Source organism: Mirounga angustirostris, unplaced genomic scaffold (genome assembly GCF_029215605.1).
Source record: "Mirounga angustirostris isolate CCGP_5_RB_7025 unplaced genomic scaffold, mMirAng1.0.hap1 SCAF_6, whole genome shotgun sequence".
NCBI lineage: Eukaryota > Metazoa > Chordata > Mammalia > Carnivora > Phocidae > Mirounga > Mirounga angustirostris.
In genome coordinates this window covers 40,927,224-40,952,950 of record NW_026991714.1, presented here as the reverse complement: position 1 = coordinate 40,952,950, position 25,727 = coordinate 40,927,224, and the positions used below count along the sequence as shown (strand labels likewise).

The following is a 25,727-nucleotide window of genomic DNA, read 5'->3' as shown; positions in this document are numbered from 1 at the left end:
ATGAGAGACGATGGACTCTGAGAAACAAACAGGATTCTAGAGGGGAGGGGTGTGGGGGGATGGCTTAGCCTGGTGATGGGTATTAAATAGGGCACGTTCTGCATGGAGCACTGGGTGTTATATGCAAACAATGAATCATGGAACACTACATCAAAAACTAATGATGTAATGTATGGTGATTAACATAACAATAAAAAATTTAAAAAAGAGAATTGTATGGTGACAGATGGCAGCTACACTTGTGAGCATAGCATAGCGTATAGAGAAGCTGAATCACTGTGTTGTACACCTGAAACTAATGTAACATTGTATGTCAACTATACTCCGATAAAAATAATAATAAAATATATACATGATTCTCAACGAAAAAAGTATGTTTTACCAGGCCTCATAACTGGAACAACAAATTCATTTCTTTTTTGTGTGATTTTAGGGAAGAGCTCTACTCCATTGGGCATGTGATCGAGGACATAAAGAACTAGTTACAGTCCTGCTACAATATAGAGCTGATATTAACTGTCAGGTAAGACTGATAAAGAGGGAGCTTTTTTAAAAAAATCGAGGTAAAATTCGCACAACATAAAATTCACCATATTAACCACTTTAAAGTGTAAAGTTCATTGGCATTCATACACTTAACAGTGTTGTGTGACTGTTGCTACTTTCTTGTTTCACATTTTCGTTACCCCAAAAGGAAACCTTGTACTTGCTAAGCAGTCACGCCCTATTTCCCCCTCATCACAGACTTGGCAACAACTAATCCGCTTTCTGTTTCAATGGATTTGCCTACTCTGGATGCTTTCTGTTTCAATGGATTTGCCTACTCTGGATATTTCATATAAATGGAATCATAATCAATGGCTTCTTTCACTTGGCATAATGTTTTCAAGTTCATCATGTAGCATGTAACAGTACTTCATTTTTTTTATGGCTAAATATTATACCGTTGTACGGCATACCACATGTTGTTTATCATTTCGTCAGTTGATGGACAGTTGGGTTATTTCCATTTTTTGGCAGTTGTGAATAATTGCTGTGAGCAATTCATGTATGTGTTTTTGAACGCTTCTTTTCAGTTCTTTTGGTTCTGTACCTAAGAGTAGGATTTCAGAGTTGTATGGTAATTTGATGTTTTTGAGGAACCTCCAAACTATTTCCACAGGAATCACACCATTTTACATTCCTACCAGCAATGCATGAGGGTTCTAATTTCTCCACTGCTTTGCCAACACTTATTTTCTTTTTTAGTAACCATTATACTGGGGGCAAAGCGATATCACATCTTGCTTGATTTTGATTTGTATTTCTTTAACAACTGGTGATGTTGATATCTTTTCATGTACTTGTTAACAAAGTCTGAATCTCCTTTGGAGAAATGTCTATTCAAGTCTTTCACCCCTTTTTAGATTGAGTTGTCTTTTTGTTGTTAAGATTTGAGAGTTCTTTATATATTCTGGGTAGTAGACCACTGTCAGACACATGATTTGCAGGTATCTTCTTCCTTTTTATGGGTTCTTTTCACTTTTTGATAGTGTCTTTTGGTGCACAGGTTTTAATTTTGATATAAGTTCAATTTATCTATTTTTTCTTTTGTTGGTTGTGCTCTTGGTGTCATACTTAAACCATTGCCAAATATAAGGTCATTAAGATTTACCCTTATGTTTTCTTTCCTTTTTATTTTTAGTGTAGCAAAATATACATAACATAAAATTTACCATTTTAACCATTTTTAAGTGTGCAGTTCTGTGGCATTAAGTACATTCAAATTGTTCAACCATCACCACCATTCACCTCTAGAACTTTTTCTTCTTCCCCAACTGAAATTCTGAATCCTTAACTAACTACCCATTTCCCTAGCTCCTAACAACCACAATTCTACTTTCTACCTTCATGAATTTGACTATTCGAAGTATCTCATATAAGTGGAATTTTATAATATTTGTCCTTTTTTGACTGACTCATTTCACTTAACATAATATTTTCAAGGATCCTCCATGTTGGTAGCATGAGTCAGAATTTCCTTCCTTTTTAGGGGCGCCTGGGTAGCTCATTCGGTTAAGCGTCTGCCTTTGGCACAGAGTCTGATCCCAGGGTCCTGGAATCGAGCCCCATGTCTGGCTCCCTGCTCAGCGGGGAGTCTGCTTCTCCCTCTCCTTTGGCTCCTCCCCCACTCTTGCTCTCTCTCTCTCCTCTCTCTCAAATAAATTAAAAATTAAAAAAATAAAAAGAATTTCCTTCCTTTTTAAAACTAGATAATATATCAGTGTATGTATATACCACATTTTGTTTATCCAAATATCCATCTATGGACACTTGGGTTGCTTTCCCCTTTTCACTATTGTGATGAATCCTCCTATAAGCATAGGAAACAAATGTTTATTTGAGTCCTTGCTTTCACTTCTTTTGAGTATATACCCAGAAGTGGAATTGCTTGAGCATATGGTAATTCTTTGTGGAATATTTTGAGGAGTCACCATACCATTTTCCACAGTGGCTACACCATTATACATCCCCATCAGCCATACACAAGTATTCCAGTTTCTTCACATCTTTACCAACACTTGTTATTTTCTGTATTTGTGATAATAGGGATCTTACTGAGTGTGAAGTGGTATCTCATTGTGGTTTTAATACGCATTTCCCTAATGATTTGTGATGTTGAACATCTTTTCACTCGATTATCGGCCCTTTGTATATCTTCTTTGTTTGTGTCCTTTGCGCATTTTTAAATTGAGTTGTTTGTATTTTTAAGTTAAGTTGTAGGAATTCCTTATATATTCTGGATGTCAAAACCTTGTCAGATACATGATTTGCAAATATTTTCTCCCATTCTGTGAATTGTCTTTCACTCTGTTGATAGTGTCCTTTGATGCACAACAGTTTTAAATTTTGATGAAGTCTGCCTGACCTATTTTTTTCTTTTGTTGCCTGTGCTTTTAGTATCATATACAAGAAATCATTGCTAAATTCAATATTTTGAAGCTTTTTCCCTATGTTTAAGAGTTTTATAATTTTAGATCATATGTTTAGGTCTTTGACCCATTTTGAGTTAGTTTTTGTATATGGCCTAAGGTAGGGGTCCAACTTCATTTTTTTGCACGTGGATAGTCTGTTTTCTCAGCATCATTTGTTGAAATGTCTTTTCCCCATTGAATGGTCTTAGAACCCTTGTCAAAAATCATTTGATCATATATATGAGGGTTTAGGCTTTATATCTATTCCATTGGTCTATATTTCTGTCTTTGTGCCCTTACCACACTGGTTTGATTACCATAACTTTGTAGTAAAATTTGAAACCAGGAACTGTGACACCTCCAACTTTCTGTTGTCTTTTTTTTTTTTATTTAACTTATTTATTTAAGTAATGTCTACACCCAATGTGGGGCTCAAACTCACAACCCCGAGATTAAGAGTCACATGCTCCTCCAACTGAGCCAGCCAGATGCCATACAACTTTGTTTTACTTTTTCAAGATTGTTTTGGCTATTCTGGGTTGCTTAATAAGATGGATTTTTTTTTTATTTTTGCAAAAAATGTCATTGGGATTTTGATAGGGGTTGCATTGAATTTGTAGATCACTTAGGGGGGTATTGGCATCTTAACAATGTTATATCTTCCACTCTATGGGTTGTTTTTCCATTTATTGGTTTCTCTAATTTCTTTAGGCAGCATTTTGTGGTTTTCAGTGTATAGTTCTTTCACCTCCTTGGTTAAGTTTATTCCTAAGTATTTTATTCTTTTTGATGCTATTGTAAATGAAATTGTTTTCTAAATTTCCTTTTTGGATTGTTCATTGTTAGTGTTCAGAAACACAGCTGATTTTTGCATGTTGATTTTGTATCCTACAACTTTGCTGAATTCATTTGTTAGTTCTTACAGCTTTTATGGAATCTTTGGGGTTTTTTTACATATAAGATCATGTTTGTTGTCTATAAACAGAGATAATTTTCCTTCTTCCTTTACAATTTGGATTCCTTCTCTTTTTCTTTTCTTTTTTTTTTAAGTAATCTGTACACCCAGTGTGAGGCTCAAACTCATGACCCCAAATCAAGAGTCACATTCTCTACTGACTGGGCCAGTCAGGTGCCCCAGGATTCCTTTTATTTTTCTTGCTTACTTGCTCTGACTAGGCCTTCTAGTACTATGTCAAATAGAAGTAATATAAATGGGTATCCTTGTCTTGTTCTAGGTGTTTACTTTTTAATTTAGTATATTAGATATAAAATGCTTTTTTTTTACATAACATTAATTACCATATATATCCATTCCAGTCTAGCCCTTTAGGCCTTTGGGATCATCCTGGCTTTTTTCATTAAACCTAAAGTTTTTAGTTCTAACTACACTCTCCACTTCACTCTAAATTTCTTATTTGACCTAAAAGAAATCTCTAGTTTCTTTACTGCTCTGCCTTCTCCCATTTCAGCTCATTTTATCCATTCTCATGCTATTATAGTCATCTTCATCTCTATTCTGTCTGTTTTTCAACTGTTAAAGCCACATGGGAAAAGCCTAATTCTGATTAATCCAATTACCTGCCTTTTACACATGTACACCTAGTCTCTGGGCAAGCTAGAAAAAAAAATTATACAACTCTGATATTATCATAAATTATGGTATCCCTCTTTAATTTTGCCTGAAAAGTCTTATAGTCCTTCTCATTCTCAGATTCTCTCATTTCACAGAGAATAAGAGAAAGCTTTATCACTAATCCAGATCTCAGCCAGTAGGTCTAAAAACATATATCTCTTCTTGGCTCTCCCTCAGACACTTCAGAGTCACAATATCCTACACTGGACCTACCATCTCTCAACAACTGCCACTACCCCTCACCGTGGTTGGCACCATCATCCAACCAGTTTTCCAGGATCATCCTTGATTCTTCTCTCATTTTCATACCCATTCAAGTCCTGTCGGTTCTGTCTTCTAAGTATATCTCCACATCTACCCACTTCTCTCTTTTAAGAAGATTTTATTTATTTATTTGACACAGAGAGACACAGCGAGAGAGGGAACACAAGCAGGGGGAGTGGGAGAGGGAGAAGCAGGCTTCCCGCGGAGCCAGGAGCCCGATGTGGGGCTTGATCCCAGGACCCTGGGATCATGACCTGAGCTGAAGGCAGACATTTAACGACTGAGCCACTCAGGCGCCCATCTACTCACTTCTCTATTTCAACATTTCTAGTACACTAGTTCAGGCTTCTTAAATTATTTCAGCAGCTCTGAACTATATTTCTGCTTCTAATCTTGATATCCTTCAGTATATTTTCCATTTTTCAATGGAAATTCCTGGAGAACCTTTCTAAAATGCTAATTTGCCACTGTTTTCTTGTTTACTTTTATTTTTCTAAGGCAAAATCTAAATTTCATGTGCCCTGGAAAGCCCTTCATGATCTTACATCTCCACTTATTTCTCAGCATGCTCCTTGCTTATGCCCCATCCCTGGTGTGCTAAGCTTCATTTCTTTGAAGGACTTGACATGCTGCTCTCCTCTTGGCCTTTATATATGCTATTTTCTCTCTCCTTCATTCTCCTTCCTGTGCCTCAGCCTACACATTACTTGCTCCAGGAAGCCTTCCTTCACTCAGCCACTTAGACACACTCAGTAGTTTATAGCTCCCTGTTCTTAAGCTCATCAAAGAGTTATTACAGTACAATCACTTTGTATTGTAATTGGCTGATTACATGTCTGTACTGTCAGCGCTACCATATACAGGTACTAGAGTCTGGTTGTATCACCAGTGCCTCGCGTAATATCTGACATACTGTAGATGCTCAGTGATTATTGAATAAAGTAATATTGGCTTATAAAGAAGTTGACAAAATGTTAGAAAAATAGAACATGAGTACCAGAAAGGACCTAAGCATTTACCAGAACTTTTTGGGTGTCCTTGTTGCTTTATCAGAAGAAATACTTCTTTCCCATTAGACATGTATGCATTCTTGTTGGGCCAGTTCCCTAGCTTTGAGCCTGCTGCCATAATTTGCCTTGAAATATATATATATTTCATTTATTTTTTTTTTAGTAGGTACTATGTATATTAAAAAAAAAAAAAAACAAACCTCGGGTCACCTGGGTGGCTCAGTCAGTTAAGTGTCTGCCTTCAGCTCAGGCCATGATCCCAGGGTCCTGGGATCGAGCCCCGCATCGGGCTCCCTGCTCAGCGGGGAGCCTGCTTCTCCCTCTCCCTTTCCCTTTGCCTGCTGCTCCCACTGCTTGTGCTCTCTCTCTCTGTCAAATAAATAAATAAAATCTTAAAAGAAAAAAACCCCTCAAAAAACGCAAAAGACTCATTTTTAAAAACTCTTCCTCCCATCATTGTTTCCCAGCCACCCAGTTCCCTCTTCTGGAGACATATCTATTACTAGTTTTATATATATCCATGCAGGATATGTTATATATATATATAAGCATGTACGTAGCAAACTACACACACTTGCTTCTTTATCTTAGAGATTGTTCTATATCAGTATTGATAGTGCTGCCTTACTTTTTTTAATGTCTGCATAATATTCCTTTATAGAGATGTATCATAATTTATTTAACTGATACCATATAAATGGACCAATGTGTTGCGCATCCTTTCCTGTAACCAAGAACCATTTGTATTTCATTTTCTGTGAAATATCTGCTCATATGCTTTGCTCAGTTTCCCATTAGATTGATGTTTTCTTCTTCATTTAGAGGAATTTTTTTTTTTTTTAAAGATTTTATTTATTTGTCAGAGAGAGAGAGAGAGAGAGAGAGAGCAAGTGAGCACAAGCAGAGGGAGAAGCAGGCTTCCCGCTGAGCAGGGAGCCCGATGTGGGACTCGATCCCAGGACCCCGGGATCACGACCCAAGCCGAAGGCAGGCGCTTAACCAACTGAGCCACCCAGGCGTCCCTAGAGGAACTTTTTATATATTAAGGAAAATTAGCACTTTGTAATAAAAATATTAAAATTTTTCGCCATGTTTCCTTCTCGTACTTTCATTTCATGGTTTCCTTGATCCATCCAGAATTAATTTGTGTCACATGTATGTAATAGAGATTTTATTTTTGTCCAGATGGTGCCAATTTTATTTTTGTGTGGATGATTAATCATTTGTTCAGTGATGTTTATTGAATAATCTTTCCTCTATTGATTTGAAGTATCTTTCTTTTTTCCATGTTCTCACTTCCTCTGTGTTATTTCGGGGTATTTCTGGGGCTGTTTCCTATCCCATTGCTCTGTTTTTCCGTTCATGTACTTGTGCTATGATGTTTTAAGGATTATAGCTTCAAAATATTTTTTAATATCTTGTAGGATAGGTTCCTTCACTACTTTTTGAGAAATTTTCCTGTGATTTTTACTTGTTTATTTTTCTTTATGAACTTTTAAATCATGTTTCCATCCCTTGCTTCCCCTATCCACTACCATAAAGTTAAGTAAGTTAAAAAACAAAACAACAAAGTATTGGTGCACTCATGTCTTTTATTTGGTTTGCATTGTTAGGGGGTATTTTAGAGGGAAATGTTCTCAAGTTAGGAATAGCGTGAGGTTTTTGTCTATGTTTTTCTTGTATTATGTTTGGTTAATATAAGACAAACAATCCAAAAACTGCCTTATGTGGCCTTATGGAATACTCTTTACAGAACACCAGTTTTAATGCAAAGTAAAAGTTTCATGTAGGTTTTTGGATGGATCATTTAGGACTATGTGCAGCCAGTTTTTTCCTTGACATCTTTGTATTCACAGGACTACTTTATATTGCCCCTAGCCTCGATTTTCCTTTGTTATTGACAATCCTAATCCATACAGTTTGGCTTCAGTTAAGGGAATGCTCTTGGCTTTGTCAGTTTGGATTGCTAACATGCTTCCAAGTCACAGGGCTTTTGGAGATTAGCTCTCAGAATAGCTTTCCCCTTGTAATTTCTTCTTTGGTTTCGTTATTGAAAACTCTTCAAATATAGACAATACAAACATAATAAATGGAAGGAAGGGTTCATCTCCCTCATGATTCAATCTTTCTTAAACAACATTACTATTGACTGGCCTATTGGTTGCCAAAAAGGAAAATCAATTTTATTAGAAGTATTTGCTTGGCCACAGATCGTGGTACTAACCCAGCAGAGACAGGCTGATGTTATCAACTATCTGAAGACTAATTTTTACCATTAGCCTGAAACAGAGTCGTAATTAGAGATATGTCAAAGTCTACTCTGTGTTTTTCTGTCATTTTTACCCGTCAGTATATCTCATATGTACTTTTATTGCACTGCAGTTTCTATATTCTGTGACTGATGGAATTGGAACTTTTTATTTTATTTCTAAGAAAGATCCTTTATAGATTTCATTTGTTATCTAGCAGTATTATGGACACACTTTTGTCTCTTCCACTGCTTGGTATTGATTTTTAGTTCAACTCTGGAACTTAGGTTCTTAACCATATTTGAAATTAGGATATGGGTTAAATATACACACATACACCCCACAGACCTCTTGAGTAATTTTGATCTTTCAAACCCTGGAGAAAGATTAAAACTACTCCCAGCGCACACTGGAGGTATTTGAATGCTGAAGATTTATTACTAGGTTTTCTAAGATTTACTGTAAAGTAATATTAAGGAACTCAGCAGGGCTGAGGGAGAAGTGGGAGCATCTGTGGTGTTAGGTGTTTACACTGTGTAGTAGGTGTTAATGCAGTTCAAGTGGAAAATATTTTGTTTGAGTGGTACTGAAATATTTAAGACTTGGTGATTTATAAATTACATAAACTTGTGGTTTACATAATGGCAGAGAGCACCGTGCCCTCTCCGTGAATGCCTTGGTGTTTATGTATTGTAAAAGATTTCAAAAACATGAGATGTTAACTAAACTTACTGTGGTGATCATTTCACAGTGTATATAAATATTGAATCATTATGTTGTATACCTGAAACTAATATAATGTTGAATGTCAGTTACATCTCAGTTAAAAAAAAGGATATGTGGAATGAACGAATAAATGAATGAATCTGAAAAAAAAAGAAATTCTATCTCTGTATGTAGTTTCGTGAAATAAATAGAAAATGTATTTTTTTTGAAGTATAGGAATAATGACAAGTCTAGATTTCACCAGGGTGTTGTGGGGCTTAACTTAATGACCTCTCTACCTCAAGCTGTCTTGCTGCTTCTGACCAAGTCTACTCCTCCTCCCCAAGTCCACCAAGAATATTGCTGCCAACAGAGACTTCTTGAGACTGCTGTTTATTATGTCACTGACCTGGTCAAAACTCTCTAAGACTGCACTGCCCATAGGACAAATTCCAAACTCTCTAGATTTGAATTCAGAGTTCCTCATTATCTGAAAAAAGACAAAAAACAAACAAAGTCATGAGAAAAGTATAAAACAGTAAGTAAAACCATCTATAATTATGTGTGTGGGCTGGGGGAGGGGTAAGATATAAAACAGTTTTTTAGTGTTTACTGTGTACCAAGCATTTTATATATATTATCTCTTTTAGTCATCACATCAGTGCTATAATGTAGGTGTTATCTGCATTTTATTGGTGAAGAAACAGGAGGTTGGGAAGTCCTAGAGCTAGTAAGTGATAAAGTTTAGATTTGAACATGTCATTCTGACTCTAAATAAAGCCCCTAAGTCTTAACTGCTCCAGTGTAAAATTTGAGTACATTTTATTCTCATCTTTATTTTCTCTACTTACACGTATATAACATATTTTAAAGATACTTGGTATAGGGGCCCCTGGCTGGCTCAGTGGTAGAACATGCAACTCTTTATCTTGGGGTCATGAGTTTGAGCCTCATGTTGGGTGTAAAGATTACTTAAAAAAATAAAAAATGAATAAAAATTGAAATAAAAAAAGATATTTGGTACGATAGTACTAGAGTAGTTTTTCTTTATTATTTAAAAGAATTGACATATAAAATAGATTTAGTGAGATACATATAGTACAAAAATCTTAAGGACACAACTTAATACACACACACATACCTATGCAACTACCATCTGTATTAAAGGAGAACATTTCCAAAACCCCAATAGGTTTGTTTCCTTAAGGAGCTTCCTATCAATATCGATCTTCCCACTCCCACTCTGAGGGAACTATTATTCTGACTTTTTTTTTTTAAATTATGTTATGTTAATCACCATACATTACATCATTAGTTTTTGATGTAGTGTTCCATGATTCATTGTTTGTGCATAACACCCAGTGCTCCATGCAGAACATGCCCTCCCCAATACCCATCACCAGGCTAACCCATCCTCCCACCCCCCTCCCCTCTAGAACCCTCAGGTTGTTTCTCAGAGTCCATCGTCTCTCATGGTTTGTCTCCCCCTCCGATTTCCCCCCTTCATTCTTCCCCTCCTGATATCTTCTTCTTCTTCTTCTTTTTTTTTTTAACATATATTATTTGTTTCAGAGGTACAGATCTGAGATTCAACAGTCTTGCACAATTTACAGCGCTCACCATAGCACATACCCTCCCCAATGTCTATCACCCAGCCAACCCATCCCTCCCACCCCCCCACCACTCCAGCAACCCTCAGTTTGTTTCCTGAGATTAAGAATTCCTCATATCAGTGAGGTCATATGATACATGTCTTTCTCTGATTGACTTATTTCGCTCAGCATAATACCCTCCAGTTCCATCCACGTCGTTGCAAATGGCAAGATCTCATTCCTTTTGATGGCTGCATAATATTCCATTGTATCTATATACCACATCTTCTTTATCCATTCATCTGTCGATGGACATCTTGGCTCTTTCCACAGTTTGGCTATTGTGGACATTGCTGCTATAAACATCGGGGTGCATGTACCCCTTCAGATCCCTACATTTGTATCTTTGGGGTAAATACCCAGTAGTGCAATTGCTGGATTGGATGGTAGCTCTATTTTCAACTTTTTGAGGAACCTCCATACTGTTTTCCAGAGTGGCTGCACCAGCTTGCATTCCCACCAACAGTGTAGGAGGGTTCCCCTTTCTTCGCATCCCCGCCAACATCTGTTGTTTCCTGACTTGTTAATTTTAGCCATTCTGACTGGTATGAGGTGATATCTCATTGAGGTTTTGATTTGGATTTCCCTGATGCCGAGCGATGTTGAGCACTTTTTCATGTGTCTGTTGGCCGTTTGGATGTCTTCTTTGGAAAAATGTCTGTTCATGTCTTCTGCCCATTTCTTGATTGGATCATTTGTTCTTTAGGTGTTGAGTTTCATAAATTCTTTATAGATTTTTGGATACTAGCCCTTTATCTGATATGTCATTTGCAAATATCTTCTCCCATTCTGTCGGTTGTCCTTTGGTTTTGTTGACTGTTTCCTTTGCTGTGCAAAAGCTTTTTATCTTGATGAAGTCCCAATAGTTCATTTTTGCCCTTGCTTCCCTTGCCTTTGGCGATGTTTTAGGAAGAAGTTGCTGCGGCTGAGATTGAAGAGGTTGCTGCCTGTGTTCTCCTTTAGGATTTTGATGGACTCCTGTCTCACATTGAGGTCTTTCAACCATTTGGAGTCTATTTTTGTGTGTGGTGTAAGGAAATGGTCCAGTTTCATTCTTCTGCACATGGCTGTCCAATTTCCCCAACACCATTTGTTGAAGAGACTGTCTTTTTTCCAGTGGACATTCTTTCCTGCTTTGTTGAAGATTAGTTGACCATAGAGTTGAGGGTCCATTTCTGGGCTCTCTATTCTGTTCCATTGATCTATGTGCCTGTTTTTGTGCCAGTACCATACTGTCTTGATGATGACAGCTTTGTAATAGAGCTGGAAGTCCGGAATTGTGATGCCAACAGCTTTGCTCTTCTTTTTCAACATTCCTCTGGCTATTTGGGTTTTTTTCTGGTTCCATACAAATTTTAAGATTATATGTTCCATTTCTTTGAAAAAAGTTGATGGTATTTTGATGGGGATTGCATTGAATGTGTAGATTGCCCTAGGTAGCATTGACATCTTCACAATATTTGTTCTTCCAATCCATGAGCATGGAACGTTTTTCCATTTCTTTGTGTCTTCCTCAATTTCTTTCATGAGTATTTTATAGTTTTCTGAGTACAGATCCTTTGCCTCTTTGGTTAGATTTATTCCTAGGTATCTTATGGTTTTGGGTGCAGTTGTAAATGGGCTTGACTTAATTTCTCTTTCTTCTGTCTTGTTGTTGGTGTATAGGAATGCCACTGATTTCTGTGCATTGATTTTATATCCTGCCACTTTACTGAATTCCTGTATGAGTTGTAGCAGTTTTGGGGTGGAGTCTTTGGGTTTTCCACATAAAGTATCATATCATCTGCAAAGAGTGAGAGTTTGACTTCTTACTTGCCAATTTGGATGCCTTTTATTTCTTTTTGTTGTCTGATTGCTGTGGCTAGGACTTCTAATACTATGTTGAACAGCAGTGGTGATAGTGGACATCCCTGTCGTGTTCCTGACCTTACTGGGGAAGCTCTCAGTTTTTCCCCATTGAGAATGATATTTTCTGTGGGTTTTTCATAGATGGCTTTTATGATATTGAGGTATGTACCCTCTATTCCTATACTCTGAAGAGTTTTGATCACGAAAGGATGCTGTACTTTGTCAAATGCTTTTTCTGCATCTATAGAGAGGATTATATGGTTCTTGTTCTTTCTTTTATCAATGTATTGTATCACATTGATTGATTTGCAGATGTTGAACCAACCTTGCAGCCCAGGGATAAATCCCACTTGGTCGTGGTAAATAATCCTTTCAATGTACTTTTGGATCCTGTTGGGTAGTATTTTGGTGAGAATTTTTGCATCCAAGTTCATCAGGGATATTGGTCTGTAATTCTCCTTTTTGATGGGGTCTTTGTCTGGTTTGGGGATCAAGGTAATGGTGGCCTCATAAAATGAGTTTGGAAGTTTTCCTTCCATTTCTATTTTTTGGAACAGTTTCAGAAGAATAGGTATTAATTCTTCTTTAAATGTTTGGTAGAATTCTCCTGGGAAGCCATCTGGCCCTGGGCTTTTGTTTGTTGGGAGATTTTTGATGACTGCTTCAATTTCCTTAGTGGTTATAGGTCTGTTCAGGTTTTCTATTTCTTCCTGGTTCAGTTTTGGTAGTTGATACATCTCTAGGAATGCATCTATTTCTTCCAGATTATCTAATTTGCCGGCATATAGTTGCTCATAATATGTTCTTATCATTGTTTGTATTTCTTTCGTGTTGGTTGTGATCTCTCCTCTTTCATTCATGATTTTGTTGATTTGGGTCATTTTTCTTTTTGATAAGTCTGGCCAGGGGTTTATCAATCTTATTAATTCTTTCAAAGAACCAGCTCCTAGTTTCGTTGATCTGTTCTACTGTTCTTTTGGTTTCTATTTCATTGATTTCTGCTCTGGTCTTTATCATTTCTCTTCTCCTGCTGGGTTTAGGCTTTATTTGCTGTTCTTTCTCCAGCTCCTTTAGGTGTAGGGTTAGGTTGTGTACTTGAGACCTTTCTTGTTTCTTGAGAAAGGCTTGTATTGCTATATACTTTCCTCTTAGGACTGCCTTTGCTACATCCCAGAGATTCTGAACAGTTGTGTTTTCATTTTCATTTGTTTTCATGAATTTTTAAAATTCTTTAATTTCCTGGTTGACCCATTCACATTCTTTAGTAGAATGCTCTTTAGCCTCCATGTATTTGAGTTCTTTCTGACTCTCCTCTTGTGTTTGAGTTCTAGTTTCAAAGCACTGTGGTCTGAAAATAGGCAGGGAATGATCCCAATCTTTTGGTACCGGTTGAGACCTGATTTGTGACCTAGGATGTGATCTATTCCGGAGAATGTTCCATGGGCACTAGAGAAGAATGTGTATTCTGTTGCTTTGGGATGGAATGTTCTGAATATATCTGTGAAGTCCATTTAGTCCAGTGTGTCATTTAACGTCTTTATTTCCTTGTTGATCTTTTGCATAGATGATCTGTCCCATTTCAGTGAGGGGGGTGTTAAAGTCCCCCACTATTATTGTATTGTTGTCAATGTGTTTCTTTGCTTTTGTTATTAATTGGCTGCTCCCATGTTAGGGGCATAGATATTTACAATTGTTAGATCTTCTTGTTGGATAGACCCTTTAAGTAGGAAATAGTGTCCTTCCTCATCTCTTATTAAACAGTCTTTGGTTTAAAATCTAATTTGTCTGATATAAGGATTGCCACCCCAGCTTTCTTTTGGTGTCCATTAGCATGGTAAATGGTTTTCCACACCCTCACTTTCAATCTGGAGGTGTCTTTTGTTCTAAAATGAGTCTCTTGCAGACAGCATATCAATGGGTCTTGTTTTTTTATCCAATCTGATAGCCTGTGTCTTTTGATTGGGGCATGTAGCCCATTTACATTCAGGGTAACTATTGAAAGATATGAATTTAGTGCCATTGTATTGCCTGTAAGGTGACTGTTACTGTATATTGTCTGTGTTCCTTTCTGGTCTATGTTGCTTTTAGGCTCTCTCTTTGCTTAGAGGACCTCTTTCAATATTTCTTGTAGGGCTGGTTTCATGTTTGCAAATTCCTTTAGTTTTTGTTTGTCCTGGAAGCTTTTTCTCTCTCCTTCTATTTTCAATGATAGCGTAGCTGGATAGAGTATTCTTGGCTGCATATTTTTCTCATTTAGTGCTCTGAATATATCCTGCCAGTCCTTTCTGGCCTGCCAGGTGTCTGTGGATAGGTCTGTTGCCAATCTAATGTTTCTACCATTGTAGGTTACATATCTCTTCTGAGCTGCTTTCAGGATTTTCTCTTTGTCTCTGAGACTCGTAAGTTTTACTATTAGATGTCGGGGTGTTGACCTATTTTTATTGATTTTGAGTGGGGTTCTCTGTGCCTTCTGGATTTTGATGGCTGTTTCCTTCCCCAAATTAGGGAAGTTCTCTGCTATAATTTGCTCCAATATACCTTCTGCCCCTCTTTCTCTTTCTTCTTCTGGGACCCCAATTATTCTAATGTTGTTTCGTCTTATGGTATCACTTATCTCTCAAATTCTGCCCTCGTGATCCAGTAGTTGTTTATCTCTCTTTTTCTCTGCTTCTTTATTTTCCATCATTTGGTCTTCTGTATCACTAATTCTCTCTTCTGCCTCATTTATCCTAGCAGTTAGAGCCTCCATTTTTTATTGCACCTCATTAATAGCCTTTACTATTCTGACTTTTATTGCCATCAATTAATTCTACCTCTTCTTGAAATTCAAATATTTGTAACATATATATTATTTTGGATCAGTTTTATTATGCTCAATATAACATATGCTTAATATAACATATATCCATCTTGTTACATATATCATTTGTTCCTTTATTGCTGTATTTTTTTTATTGTATGCATGCCTATACCACAACTTATCTATTCTCCTGTTGATGGACATTTAGTTTTTTGATTTTTTGCTCTTCAGTTTAATGAAGAGTGGCTATTATGAATAAAGTGGCTATAAACATTTTACATGGGCATATACACATATATTTTCATTTCTCTTGGGGATATACATAGGAGTAGAATTGCTGGATCATTTGGTAACTCTCATTTGAACCTTTTGAGGAACTACTTACAGTTTTTCAAAGAGGCTGCCCCATTTTACATTCCCACCAGCAATGTGTGAGAGTTCCAGTTTTTCACATCTTTGTCAACAGCCATTTTAGTGTATTTCATTGTGGTTTTGATTTTCATTGTCCTAATTGTTAATGATGTTGAGGATCTTTTCCTGTGCTTATTGGCCACTTTTGTATGTTCTTTGAAAGGTAAATGTCTTTTCAGATCCTGTGCCCACTTTTTTTTTTTTTTTAAGATTTTTATTTATTTATTTATTTGACAGAGACAGAGAGAGCAGGAACACAAGCAGGGGGAGTGGGAGAGGGAGAAGCAGGCTTCCCGCTGAGCCGGGAGCCCGATGTGGGACTCGATCCCAGGACCCTGGAATCATGACCTGAGCCGAAGGCAGTCGCTTAACCAACTAAGCCACCCAGGCACCCTGTGCCCACTTTTTTTTAATTGGGAAGGGGGGAAAGGCCGTAGAAAGCATAATAAGGTTTTTTAGAAGCAAAATCTGTTGAGGGATATAATGGACTCAGGGCCAGCCTTTTTAAGGTAAATCATCATTTGTGTTCTTGTTGCCATCCTCTCTTCTGTCTGAGATATTAATCTGGGTGAAATCAGCTTTGAAAGGACCGATAATGGTGACCTCAAAGGGAAAATATGTCATAACAGAAGCCTGAAGGGTGTGGGTAAAAGGGAGTAGGTTGGGGACTTTGCTTAGGTGATGGTATTAGTAGTGGGATAAATGAAGTAACTGCCTGAATCAGACCTTTTTTTTGTTTTTGGCACTTTTCTTTTAATCTCCCTAAATTCTCTAGCCATCATTCAGAAGGACCCCCAAAGAAAAGGGACTAGGTTAGTTTTGTGGATTCACCTAATTCCATAGGTGGTCTCTGTACCTCAAACAGCTAGAGCAGATTAATATTAACTATGTCTAGGGGAAGGGAAGGGAGGGAAAACTGGGAAGAAATCACAGAGGGAGACAAACCATGAGAGACTCTTGACTCTGGGAAACAAACTGAGGGTTGCAGAAGGGGAAGTTGGGTGGGGAGATGGGGTAACTGGGTGATGGGCATTAAGGAGGGCACATGACGTGATGAGCAGTGGGTGTTATATGCAACTGATTAATCATTGAACACTACATCTGAAACAAATGATGTAGTATATGTTGACTAATTGAATTTAAATTTTAAAAATCCATATGGGAAAAAAGAAAAAAAAAACATCTCTGTCCCCATTTTAAGAATTTGGTTGTCTCTTTATTATTGAGTTGTGAGATTTATTATGTATTATGAATACAAGCCCCTTATCAGGTATGACTTGTAAATATGTTCTTCCATTCAATGGATTGTCTTTTTACTGGCATAATAGTATCCTTTGAAACACAAAAAGTTTTAATTTTGATGAAGCCCAATATATCTAGTTTTTATTTTGTTTGTGTTTTCGATGTCATTTCTTAGAAACTGTTGTTTAATCAGAGATCATAGTGATTAAGCCTTTTTTTTTTTTTTAAGATTTTTATTTATTTATTTGACAGAGAAAGACACAGTGAGAGAAGGAACACAAGCAGGGGGAGTGGGAGAGGGAGAAACAGGCTTCCCACCGAGCAGGGAGCCCGATGTGGGGCTCGATCCCAGGACCCTGGCATCATGACCTGAGCCGAATGCAGACGCTTAACGACCGAGCCACCCAGGCGCCCCAAGCCTTTTTTTTTTTTTTTTGAAGGTTTTATTTATTTGAGAGAGAGAGACAGCGAGAGAGGGAACACAAGCAGAGGGAGGGGGAGAGGGAGAAGCAGGCTTCCCATGGAGCAGGGAGCCTGATGCGGGGCTTGATCCCAGGACCCTGGGATCATGACCTGAGCCGAAGGCAGACGCTTAGCAACCGAACCACCCAGGTGCCCTAAGCCTTTTTCTTCTAAGAGTGTTACATTTAGGTTTTTGATTAATTTTGAGAGGTGTATGATGTGAGGTAGAGGTCCAACTTTATTCTTTTACATGTGGATATTGTTTCACTGTCATTGGTTGAAAAGACCATTCCTTTCCCCCCACTGAATTGTTGTAAGACCCTTACCAGAAATCATTTGACCATAAATGTGAGGGTTGATTTCTAGATTTCTCAGTTCTTTTCCGTTGATTCATATGTCTACCCTTATGCCAGTACACTTCTTTTGTTAAATTTATTCCTTTGCTGAGATTTTCTGTTTTCCTCACTTATTTCAAGAATGCTCATACCTCCCAGAGGCACTGCGTGTGGGAGGCAGGCCGGGTCTCGCACCAGGTCGGGTGTGCGCGCAGGCTTGGGGCGCTGCGACTCGTGCAGTTGGGGCCTGCATCTGGGTAAGCGCGTTTGGTGCAGTGTTTCCTGTTCTCTTCCCTGCGTGTCTGCAGCTCGGGTCTTGCCCAATCAGCCCGACCATGGCTTCAGCTTTGGAATAGCTACAGAAAGATTTAGAAGAGGGGAAGGTGCTGCTGGAGAAGGCCACTAGAAAAAGAGTACATGATGCCCTTACAGCTGAAAAATCCAAGATTGAGATAGAAATCAAGAACAAGATGCAGCATGGGCGCCTGGGTGGCTCAGTTGGTTAAGCAACTGCCTTCGGCTCAGGTCATGATCCTGGAGTCCCTGGATCGAGTCCCGCATCGGGCTCCCTGCTCGGCAGGGAGTCTGCTTCTCCCTCTGACCCTCCTCCCTCTCATGCTCTCTCTATCTCATTCTCTCTGTCTCAAATAAATAAATAAAATCTTTAAAAAAAAAAAAAAGAACAAGATGCAGCAGAAATCAAAGAGAAAAGCAGAACTTCTTGACAGTGAAAAGCCAGGTGCTGTGGTTGCTCCTATTACAACAGGATACACAGTGAAAATCAGTCATTACGGATGGGATCAGTCAGATAAATTTGTGAAAATCTACATTACCTTAACTGGAGTTCATCAGGTCCCCACCGAGAATGTGCAGGTGCATTTCACAGAGAGGTCATTTGATCTTTTGGTAAAGAATCTAAATGGGAAGAGTTACTCCATGATTGTGAACAATCTCATAAAACCCATCTCTGTGGAAGGCAGTTCAAAAAAAGTTAAGACAGATACAGTTCTTATCTTATGTAGAAAGAAAGCAGAAAACACACGGTGGGACTACCTGACTCAGGTTGAAAAAGAATGCAAAGAGAAAGAAAAACCCTCCTGTGACACTGAAACAGATCCTAGTGAGGGATTGATGAATGTTCTAAAGAAAGTTTAGGAAGATGGAGATGATGACATGAAGCGAACCATATAATAAAGCCTGGGTGGAATCGAGAGAAGAAAGCCAAAGAAGACACAGAATTTTAAGACTTTAAAGTCATTTTGGGAACTGTGATGTGGAAATGTGTGTTTTTTTTTAAAGATTTTATTTATTTATTTGATAGACAGCGAGAGAGAGAACACAAGCAGGGGGAGCGGGAGAGGGAGAAGCAGGCTTCCGGCGGAGCAGGGAGCCTGATGCGGGGCTCGATCCCAGGACTCTGGGATCATGATCTGAGCCGAAGGTAGACGCTTAACGACTGAGCCACCCAGGTGCCCCCAATGTGGAAATATTGATGTTTCCTATGAGGAAATGTTGGTGAGCTGCACAGATAAATTTGACAGATAACTGCTTACATAGCCTTCTTCTAAGTAAAGGCAGTGAATGCTCCCATTTCCTCCTGGAGGATTCATTTAAATAAAATATGCTTATTAAACACTGCCTCCAAAATGGTTTCCTTAGTAATCTGGGCATTTTGTTCAAAAAAGGATAATATTGTATTCTTGTGTGAAATGTAAAAAAGCAAGTCTTGCCTAATGATAATGCGACATTGTGCATATTTTTGTTCAGCTAAGAGGTAGAAAACAAAAGTTGTTTGCCTATAAGTTCCTGATATTTGCCTATAAGTTCCTGATACCAGCTCCCACCATTGTAAGAATAAGTAAAAATAAAACCTGTATTTTTGCATTAAAAAAAAGAATGCTCATAACTCCTTATTGAAATATTTTATGACTACTTTAAAATCCTTGTCAGATAATCCTAACATGTGAGTCACCTTGGTGTTTGGTGTATATTGATTGCCTTTGCTCATTCAAGTTCTGATTTTCTTGGTTCTTGATTACTATGGCTTTGTGTAGTATGTTTTGAAACTGAGAAGTGTGAACTCTCTGACTTTGTTCTTTTTTTTTTTCAAGGTTATTTTTGCTATTCTGGGCCCTTGGATTTCCACGTGAATTTTAGAATCAGTTTACTTATTTCTGCAAAACAAAAGGCAGCTGAGTTTTGTTTTTGTTTTTGTTTTGCTGTTTTTTTTTAAAGATTTTATTTATTTATTTGAGAGAGAGAGAATGAGAGAGAGCACATGAGAGTGGGGAGGGTCAGAGGGAGAAGCAGACTCCCTGCCGAGCAGGGAGCCCGATGCGGGACTCGATCCAGGGACTCCAGGATCATGACCTGAGCCGAAGGCAGTCGCTTAACCAACTGAGCCACCCAGGCGCCCCAGCTGATTTTTTTTTTTTTAAGATTTTTTAAATTTATTCATTCAAGACACAGAGATAGAGACAGAGAGAGAGAGAGAGAATAAGCAGGGGGAGAAGCTCAGGGAGGGGGAGAAGCAGACTCCCCACTGAGCAGGGAGCCCGATGCGGGGCTCGATCCCAGGACCCTGGGATCATGACCTGAGCCGAGGGCAGACGCTTAGCTGTCTGAGCCACCCAGGCGCCCCGGCAGCTGAGATTTTTATAGGGATTGCATTGAATCTGTAGATCAAATTGGGGAGTGGTGCCATTTTAAAATATTAAATCATCTCATCCATGAAATGTCCTTTCATTTATTTAGGGCTTGTTTAATGTCTTTCAATGATGTTTTGTAGTTTTCCATTTATAAGTCTTACACTTCTTTTGCTAAATTTATTCCTAAGCAAAAGAATAGAAGATATAAAAAAGAACTAAATGAAAATTATAGAACTGAAGACACAATAACTGAAATAAAAATTCAGTGGGTGGGCTCAATACCATAATGGAGATGACAGAGAAAAGAATCCGTGAACTTGAAGTCAGATCAGTAGAAATTATCTATTTTGGAAAACTAAGAGAAGATAGATGGAACAGAAATCAACAGAGCTTGCAGGACCTGTGTGACAATTACAGATTTAGTTTTTTGTCATCTGAGTCCCAGAAGGAGGAGAAAAACTGTGAAGCTGAAAAATATTCAAAGAAATAATGCGGAAAACATCCCAATTTGATGAACGGCATTATAGATTAAAGAAGCTGAACAAACCCAAAACAGATAAATCTGAAAAATTCTATGCTGAATATGTCAAAATCAGACTTTCAAAAATTAAAGAGAAAACATTGAAAGCAGCTAGTAGGAAAGAATACATTATTTCTATAGGGAAACAATGATTCAGATGGTTTTTCATGGAGGCCATAAGGATGTGGCACCACATTTTTCAGGTGCTGAAAGAAAAGCTGTCAACTCTTAATTCTATAGCCAGTGAAAATATCTTTCAGGAATAAAGGTGAAATAAAGACATTCTCAAATGAAGAAAAATGCAGAGCATTTGTCACCCACAGATCTACTCTAAAAGAATGGCTAAATGGAAGTTCGTTAAAGAGAAAGGAAATGGTAACAGGAGGGAACTTGTGACATAAAGAAGAAAGAGAAACAACAGTAGAATGGATGAAAATAGGGGTAAAAATAATATACTGTCCTTTACTCGATTTTTAAAAATTACACTTGACCACCAAATCAAAAATTTTACATCATCTGATGTTAAATATCCTACTGATCCATAAGAAATATTTAAGACAATTACATTGGGACAGGGGAGCATTTCTAGTTTCAGCTCCAAAATTAAAGAACATGGAAATATCAGTCCTTACAATAACAAAAATAATAGTGGAACACATTGACAAGACCAATGTTAAGGAGCTTACCCCCCATGTTTTCTTCTAGTAGTTTTGTGGTTTCAGGTCATTACTCTATTTTGAATTGATTTTTGTGTGTGGTATAAGATAGGGGTCTCAGTTACTGAGAGAATTGTCTTAAAATCTCCAATTATGATTTATTTATTTTTTCTTTTAGTTATGTTCCTTTTTATATACCTTCAAACTATGTTATTAGATACAAATCTAAGATCTTGTTGAATTGACCCTTTTATCACTGAGAAATGGCTATTTTAAAATCTATTAATTTTTAGTGTCTTAAAATGTACTTTGTTCAGTGATATAGTTACATTAATTTTTCTTTTTCTTTTTTTTTTTTAAGATTTTATTTATTTATTTGACAGAGAGGGACAGTGAGAGAGGGAACACAAGCAAGGGGAGTGGGAGAGGGAGAAGCAGGCTTCCTGCTGAGTAGGGAGCCCGATGTGGGGCTAGATCCCAGGACCCTGGGATCATGACCCAAGCCAAAGGCAGACACTTAACGACTGAGCCACCCAGGTGCCCCACATCAGTTTTTCTTTGGATAGTGTTTGCCTTATATATTTTTTTCTATCCTTTAAATTTTACTCTATTTCTGTATTAGTTTGCTTGGGCTGCCATGACAAAATACCACAGATGGATAAACAGCAGACATTTTCTCACGGCTCTGGAGGCTTCAAGTCTAAGAGCAGAGGGCTGACAGGGTCGATTTCTGGTGGGACCTCTTGTAGTGGCTTGCAGACAGCTGCCTTCTCACTTGTCCTCACATGGCCTTTCTTCTGTGTGCTCACAGAGAGGTGTCTGGTGTCTCCTCTGCTTCTAATAGGACAACAGCCCTGTTGGATCAAGGCCCTACTCCAATGACCTCATTTAACCTTAATTACCACCTTAAAGGCCTTGCCTCCAAGTACAGTCACACTGGGGGGAAGGGCTTCAACTTAACAAATTTGAGGGGAACATAATTCAGTCTATTAGCACTATGTCTTTATATTTAAAGTGTGTTTCTTGTAAATAGCATGTAGTTAGGTCTTGGTTTTTATTTGGATCTTTATCTTTTAATGACAAAGTTTAATTTATTTACATTTAATGTAATTAGTTGTATTATTCCATTTAATTTTGCCATCTTTCTGTTTGTTTTCTGTTTCACCTGCTTTTTGTTTTTCTGCTTTTCCTTTCCCAATTTTTTCTGTATTTATCAAGTATTTTTTTATTATTTCATTTTGCCTTCTTTAATGGGTATTTGCTATTCCTTTTATGATTATTCTTTTAGTGGTTGTGATAGGAGTTACAAAATAGTACCTTATTACAGTCTGCCTTAAATTAATGCTTTTGTCTTCTCCTGAACTATGTAAAAATCTTAAAATGGTACAATTCTGTTTATTTTTCTTTCTGCTTATGTTACTATAACTGTGATACATTTTTACTTCTGTATTTGCTACAGACCTCATAGGATACTGTTTTGGCATTGAACAGTCAATAGTCTTTTATCTTTATGCACATAAATGATGCTTTTTTATTCCTTCTTGCAGTTTCCTGATTTCATCTGGTATCATTTTTCTTTTGTCTGAAGTACTTACTTCAATATTTCTTATAATATTGACTTCTAATGATGGGTAACCTCAGCTTTAGTTCCCTGAGTATGTCTATTTCATTTATTGTTTAAAAAGATAATTTTGCTTGATAGAGAATTCTATGTTGGCCACTTTATTCTTTCTGCCCTTTAGAGCTGTCATTCCGTCTTCTTCTAGATCTCATATTTTCTTCTTAGAAGTTAGCTGTAAGTCTTACTGTTCTTACCCTGAGGATGATGTCTTTTGGTCTGACAGCATTTAAGATTTTCCCAATATTTATCATTTTCCAGGAGTGACTAAGTGGGTGTTGTTGTTTAACTCTGCTTGGGGTCCACTGAACCTTTTGACATACCTTTTCTTGATTTTGCAAAATTTTTCATTGTGATGTCTTCAGATATTGCTTCTCCTCCATTCTCTTATCTGGAAGTACAGTTTCTCATATTTTAGACCATTTGGCATGTATTCTAAAAATCATATATTCTCTTTTATTTTTTTTTAAATATTATTTATATATTTATATTCTCTAAGTGCTCCAGTTTGGATAATTTTTGTTGACCCATCTTTGCCTTTGATAATTTTATCTTCTTCTGTTAAGTTCTTAATTGCATTAAGTTCTTAATTACAAACATTGTGATTTTTCAGTTCCAGAATGACCATTTGATTAACTTTACCTAGTCCCTTTTTATGTTGAAATTTTTCATCTTTTGTTCTATTTTCTTTCATGTATTTGCAGTAATCTTTTTAAAGTTCTTTTTTCTTAATTTAAATAGCTGAATCATCTTTGAGGCTGCTGCTTTTGGCTCTTTCTTCTTTATTGTTTATGGATCACAATTTCCCGCTTGTCCACATATCTCAATAAATTTTTTTAAATTTGAAACAATCTAAATTTATACAAACAAGAGTGTGTTTAAACCTTAAACCTCGAACTAGAAGAGTATTTTGCCAGCATTATGCCCTATCACCCCTACACAAACAAGGATATTCTACTATATAACCATAATTCAACTATCCCAATCAGGATATTATCACTGTATATTACTGTCATCTAATCTTCATACATCACTCAGATTTTGCCAGTTGGCCCTTGAGGGTCTTTTTTTTTTTTTTTTTTTTTAAGGTTTATTCATTCTATTTTAGAGAACACGAGCATGGAGAGGGGCAGAGAGAGAGGGAGACAAGCAGACTCCCAGTGAGCATGGAAACTGACTCAGGGCTTGATCCCAGGATCCTGAGATCATGACCTGAGCCAAAACCAGGAGTCAGAGGCTCAACCAACTAAGCCACCCACGTGTCCCCCTAGAGGGTCTTTTATAACAAAAGGCTTCAGTTTAGAATCACACATTGCATTTAACTATCATGTTGAAAAGAGCCTAAAGATTTCCTTTAGTCTGGAACAATTACACAGTTTCTCCTTGACCTTTATGAATTTGATAGCTTTAAAAATTACAGACCAATTACTTTCTAGACTGTTTCTCATTTAGAGTTTGTCTGATGTTTCCTCCTGATTATATTTATGTTATGCATCTCTAGAGGGATGTTGTAGAAGTGATACTGTGTTCTTATTGGAACCTATCTGATAGCACATACTTTCAATTTGCCCTATTACTGATGTTTATTTTGATCACTTCGTTAAGGTGGTGTCTGCCAAGATTCTTCATAGTAAAATTACTTTTGTCCCTTTGTAATTCATTACTGTTTTGTTGGAAAGATACTTGGAGATATAAAAATATCCTGTCCTCATCAAAACTTCAATTCATGCTTTTATTTACATCAGTTTGGATTCATAGTTCCCTATTTTATTTAATATTATAATATACTGTTATCATTATTTAAATTTATGCTCAAATTACTCCAGGTTTGTCCAGTGGGAGCTGTTCAGTCTGGCTCCTGTGTCTTTTTGACATATGCCCATAATTCTTTGAGAATTTTCACACTTTCTGGCGTAACAAGAACTCCAGTTCACCTTGAACTTTTCCCTTTCCCAGCCATGGAAACAGCAGTTTCTCCAGAGAGCTGTGGTTCATTTAGTAGAGAATGGTATTTAGAAACCAAGATCTGAGTAATAGGTGTGCTCATTGCTGTTGGGCTATCACTCTTCCCAGATCTCCTGACATACACGCATACACACACACATTAATATCTGTGTTCATTTTACTTTGTGTGCTGTGTATGTGTTTACCATAAGTTCACACCAGTACCTCTACTTCCAGGTGAATACCACAAGATTCATTTAATTTTTCTATATTTGTAACTTTTTTTCTCTGACAGAGAGAAGCCTGGCTCTCATTATCATATTTACTTACTTGATCAATCTCCCAGTGTGTAACCAGTTTCTCACTGCTGTTGTCACCCCCTCTCCTGCATGGATGCCTTCATCATACTGAAGTTCTGACAGCTTGCTCACACACTTTGCTGGAGGATGCCATCCTCACACCTCTTGGCCACTGACTCCTCTGAGATGGGTTACTTTCCCATAGGAGTGCCTTCCTCAGGCAGCTTAGGCTTCAACATCCAATACCTTGCCAACCTTTTGTAGGGATAGCTTCTTCACTCTACTTGGACTCTGATACTTTGTACCAGACCATCTTTCTGTCTGGACATCTTCCTCATCTTGCATGAGCCCTGACACCTCACATTGGGCTGCTACCACTCCCAGTGGACACCCTCTTCATCCTAGTTAGTCTCTAATACCTTGCTCTACACCATGCCTCCTCCCTCTTCTCTTCCCTTCCACTCCCATGGATACCTA

The 25,727-nt window shown here is 37.6% G+C and overlaps 2 protein-coding genes across 2 annotated transcripts in view; both read left to right on the top strand.

Annotated features, from left to right (window-relative positions):
• ACBD6 (acyl-CoA binding domain containing 6) overlaps positions 1-25,727 on the top strand; it is a 218,702-nt gene that overhangs the window by 109,099 nt on the left and 83,876 nt on the right. The window contains 1 exon segment of the mRNA XM_064594185.1: positions 434-523. Coding sequence (XP_064450255.1) covers positions 434-523 — 90 coding nt within the window.
• LOC123846133 (calcyclin-binding protein-like) lies at positions 18,219-19,858 on the top strand. The gene has a single exon (XM_045877237.3). It carries the CDS (start codon positions 18,253-18,255, stop codon positions 18,718-18,720), a length of 468 nt encoding a protein of 155 aa, XP_045733193.1. The 5' UTR covers positions 18,219-18,252; the 3' UTR covers positions 18,721-19,858.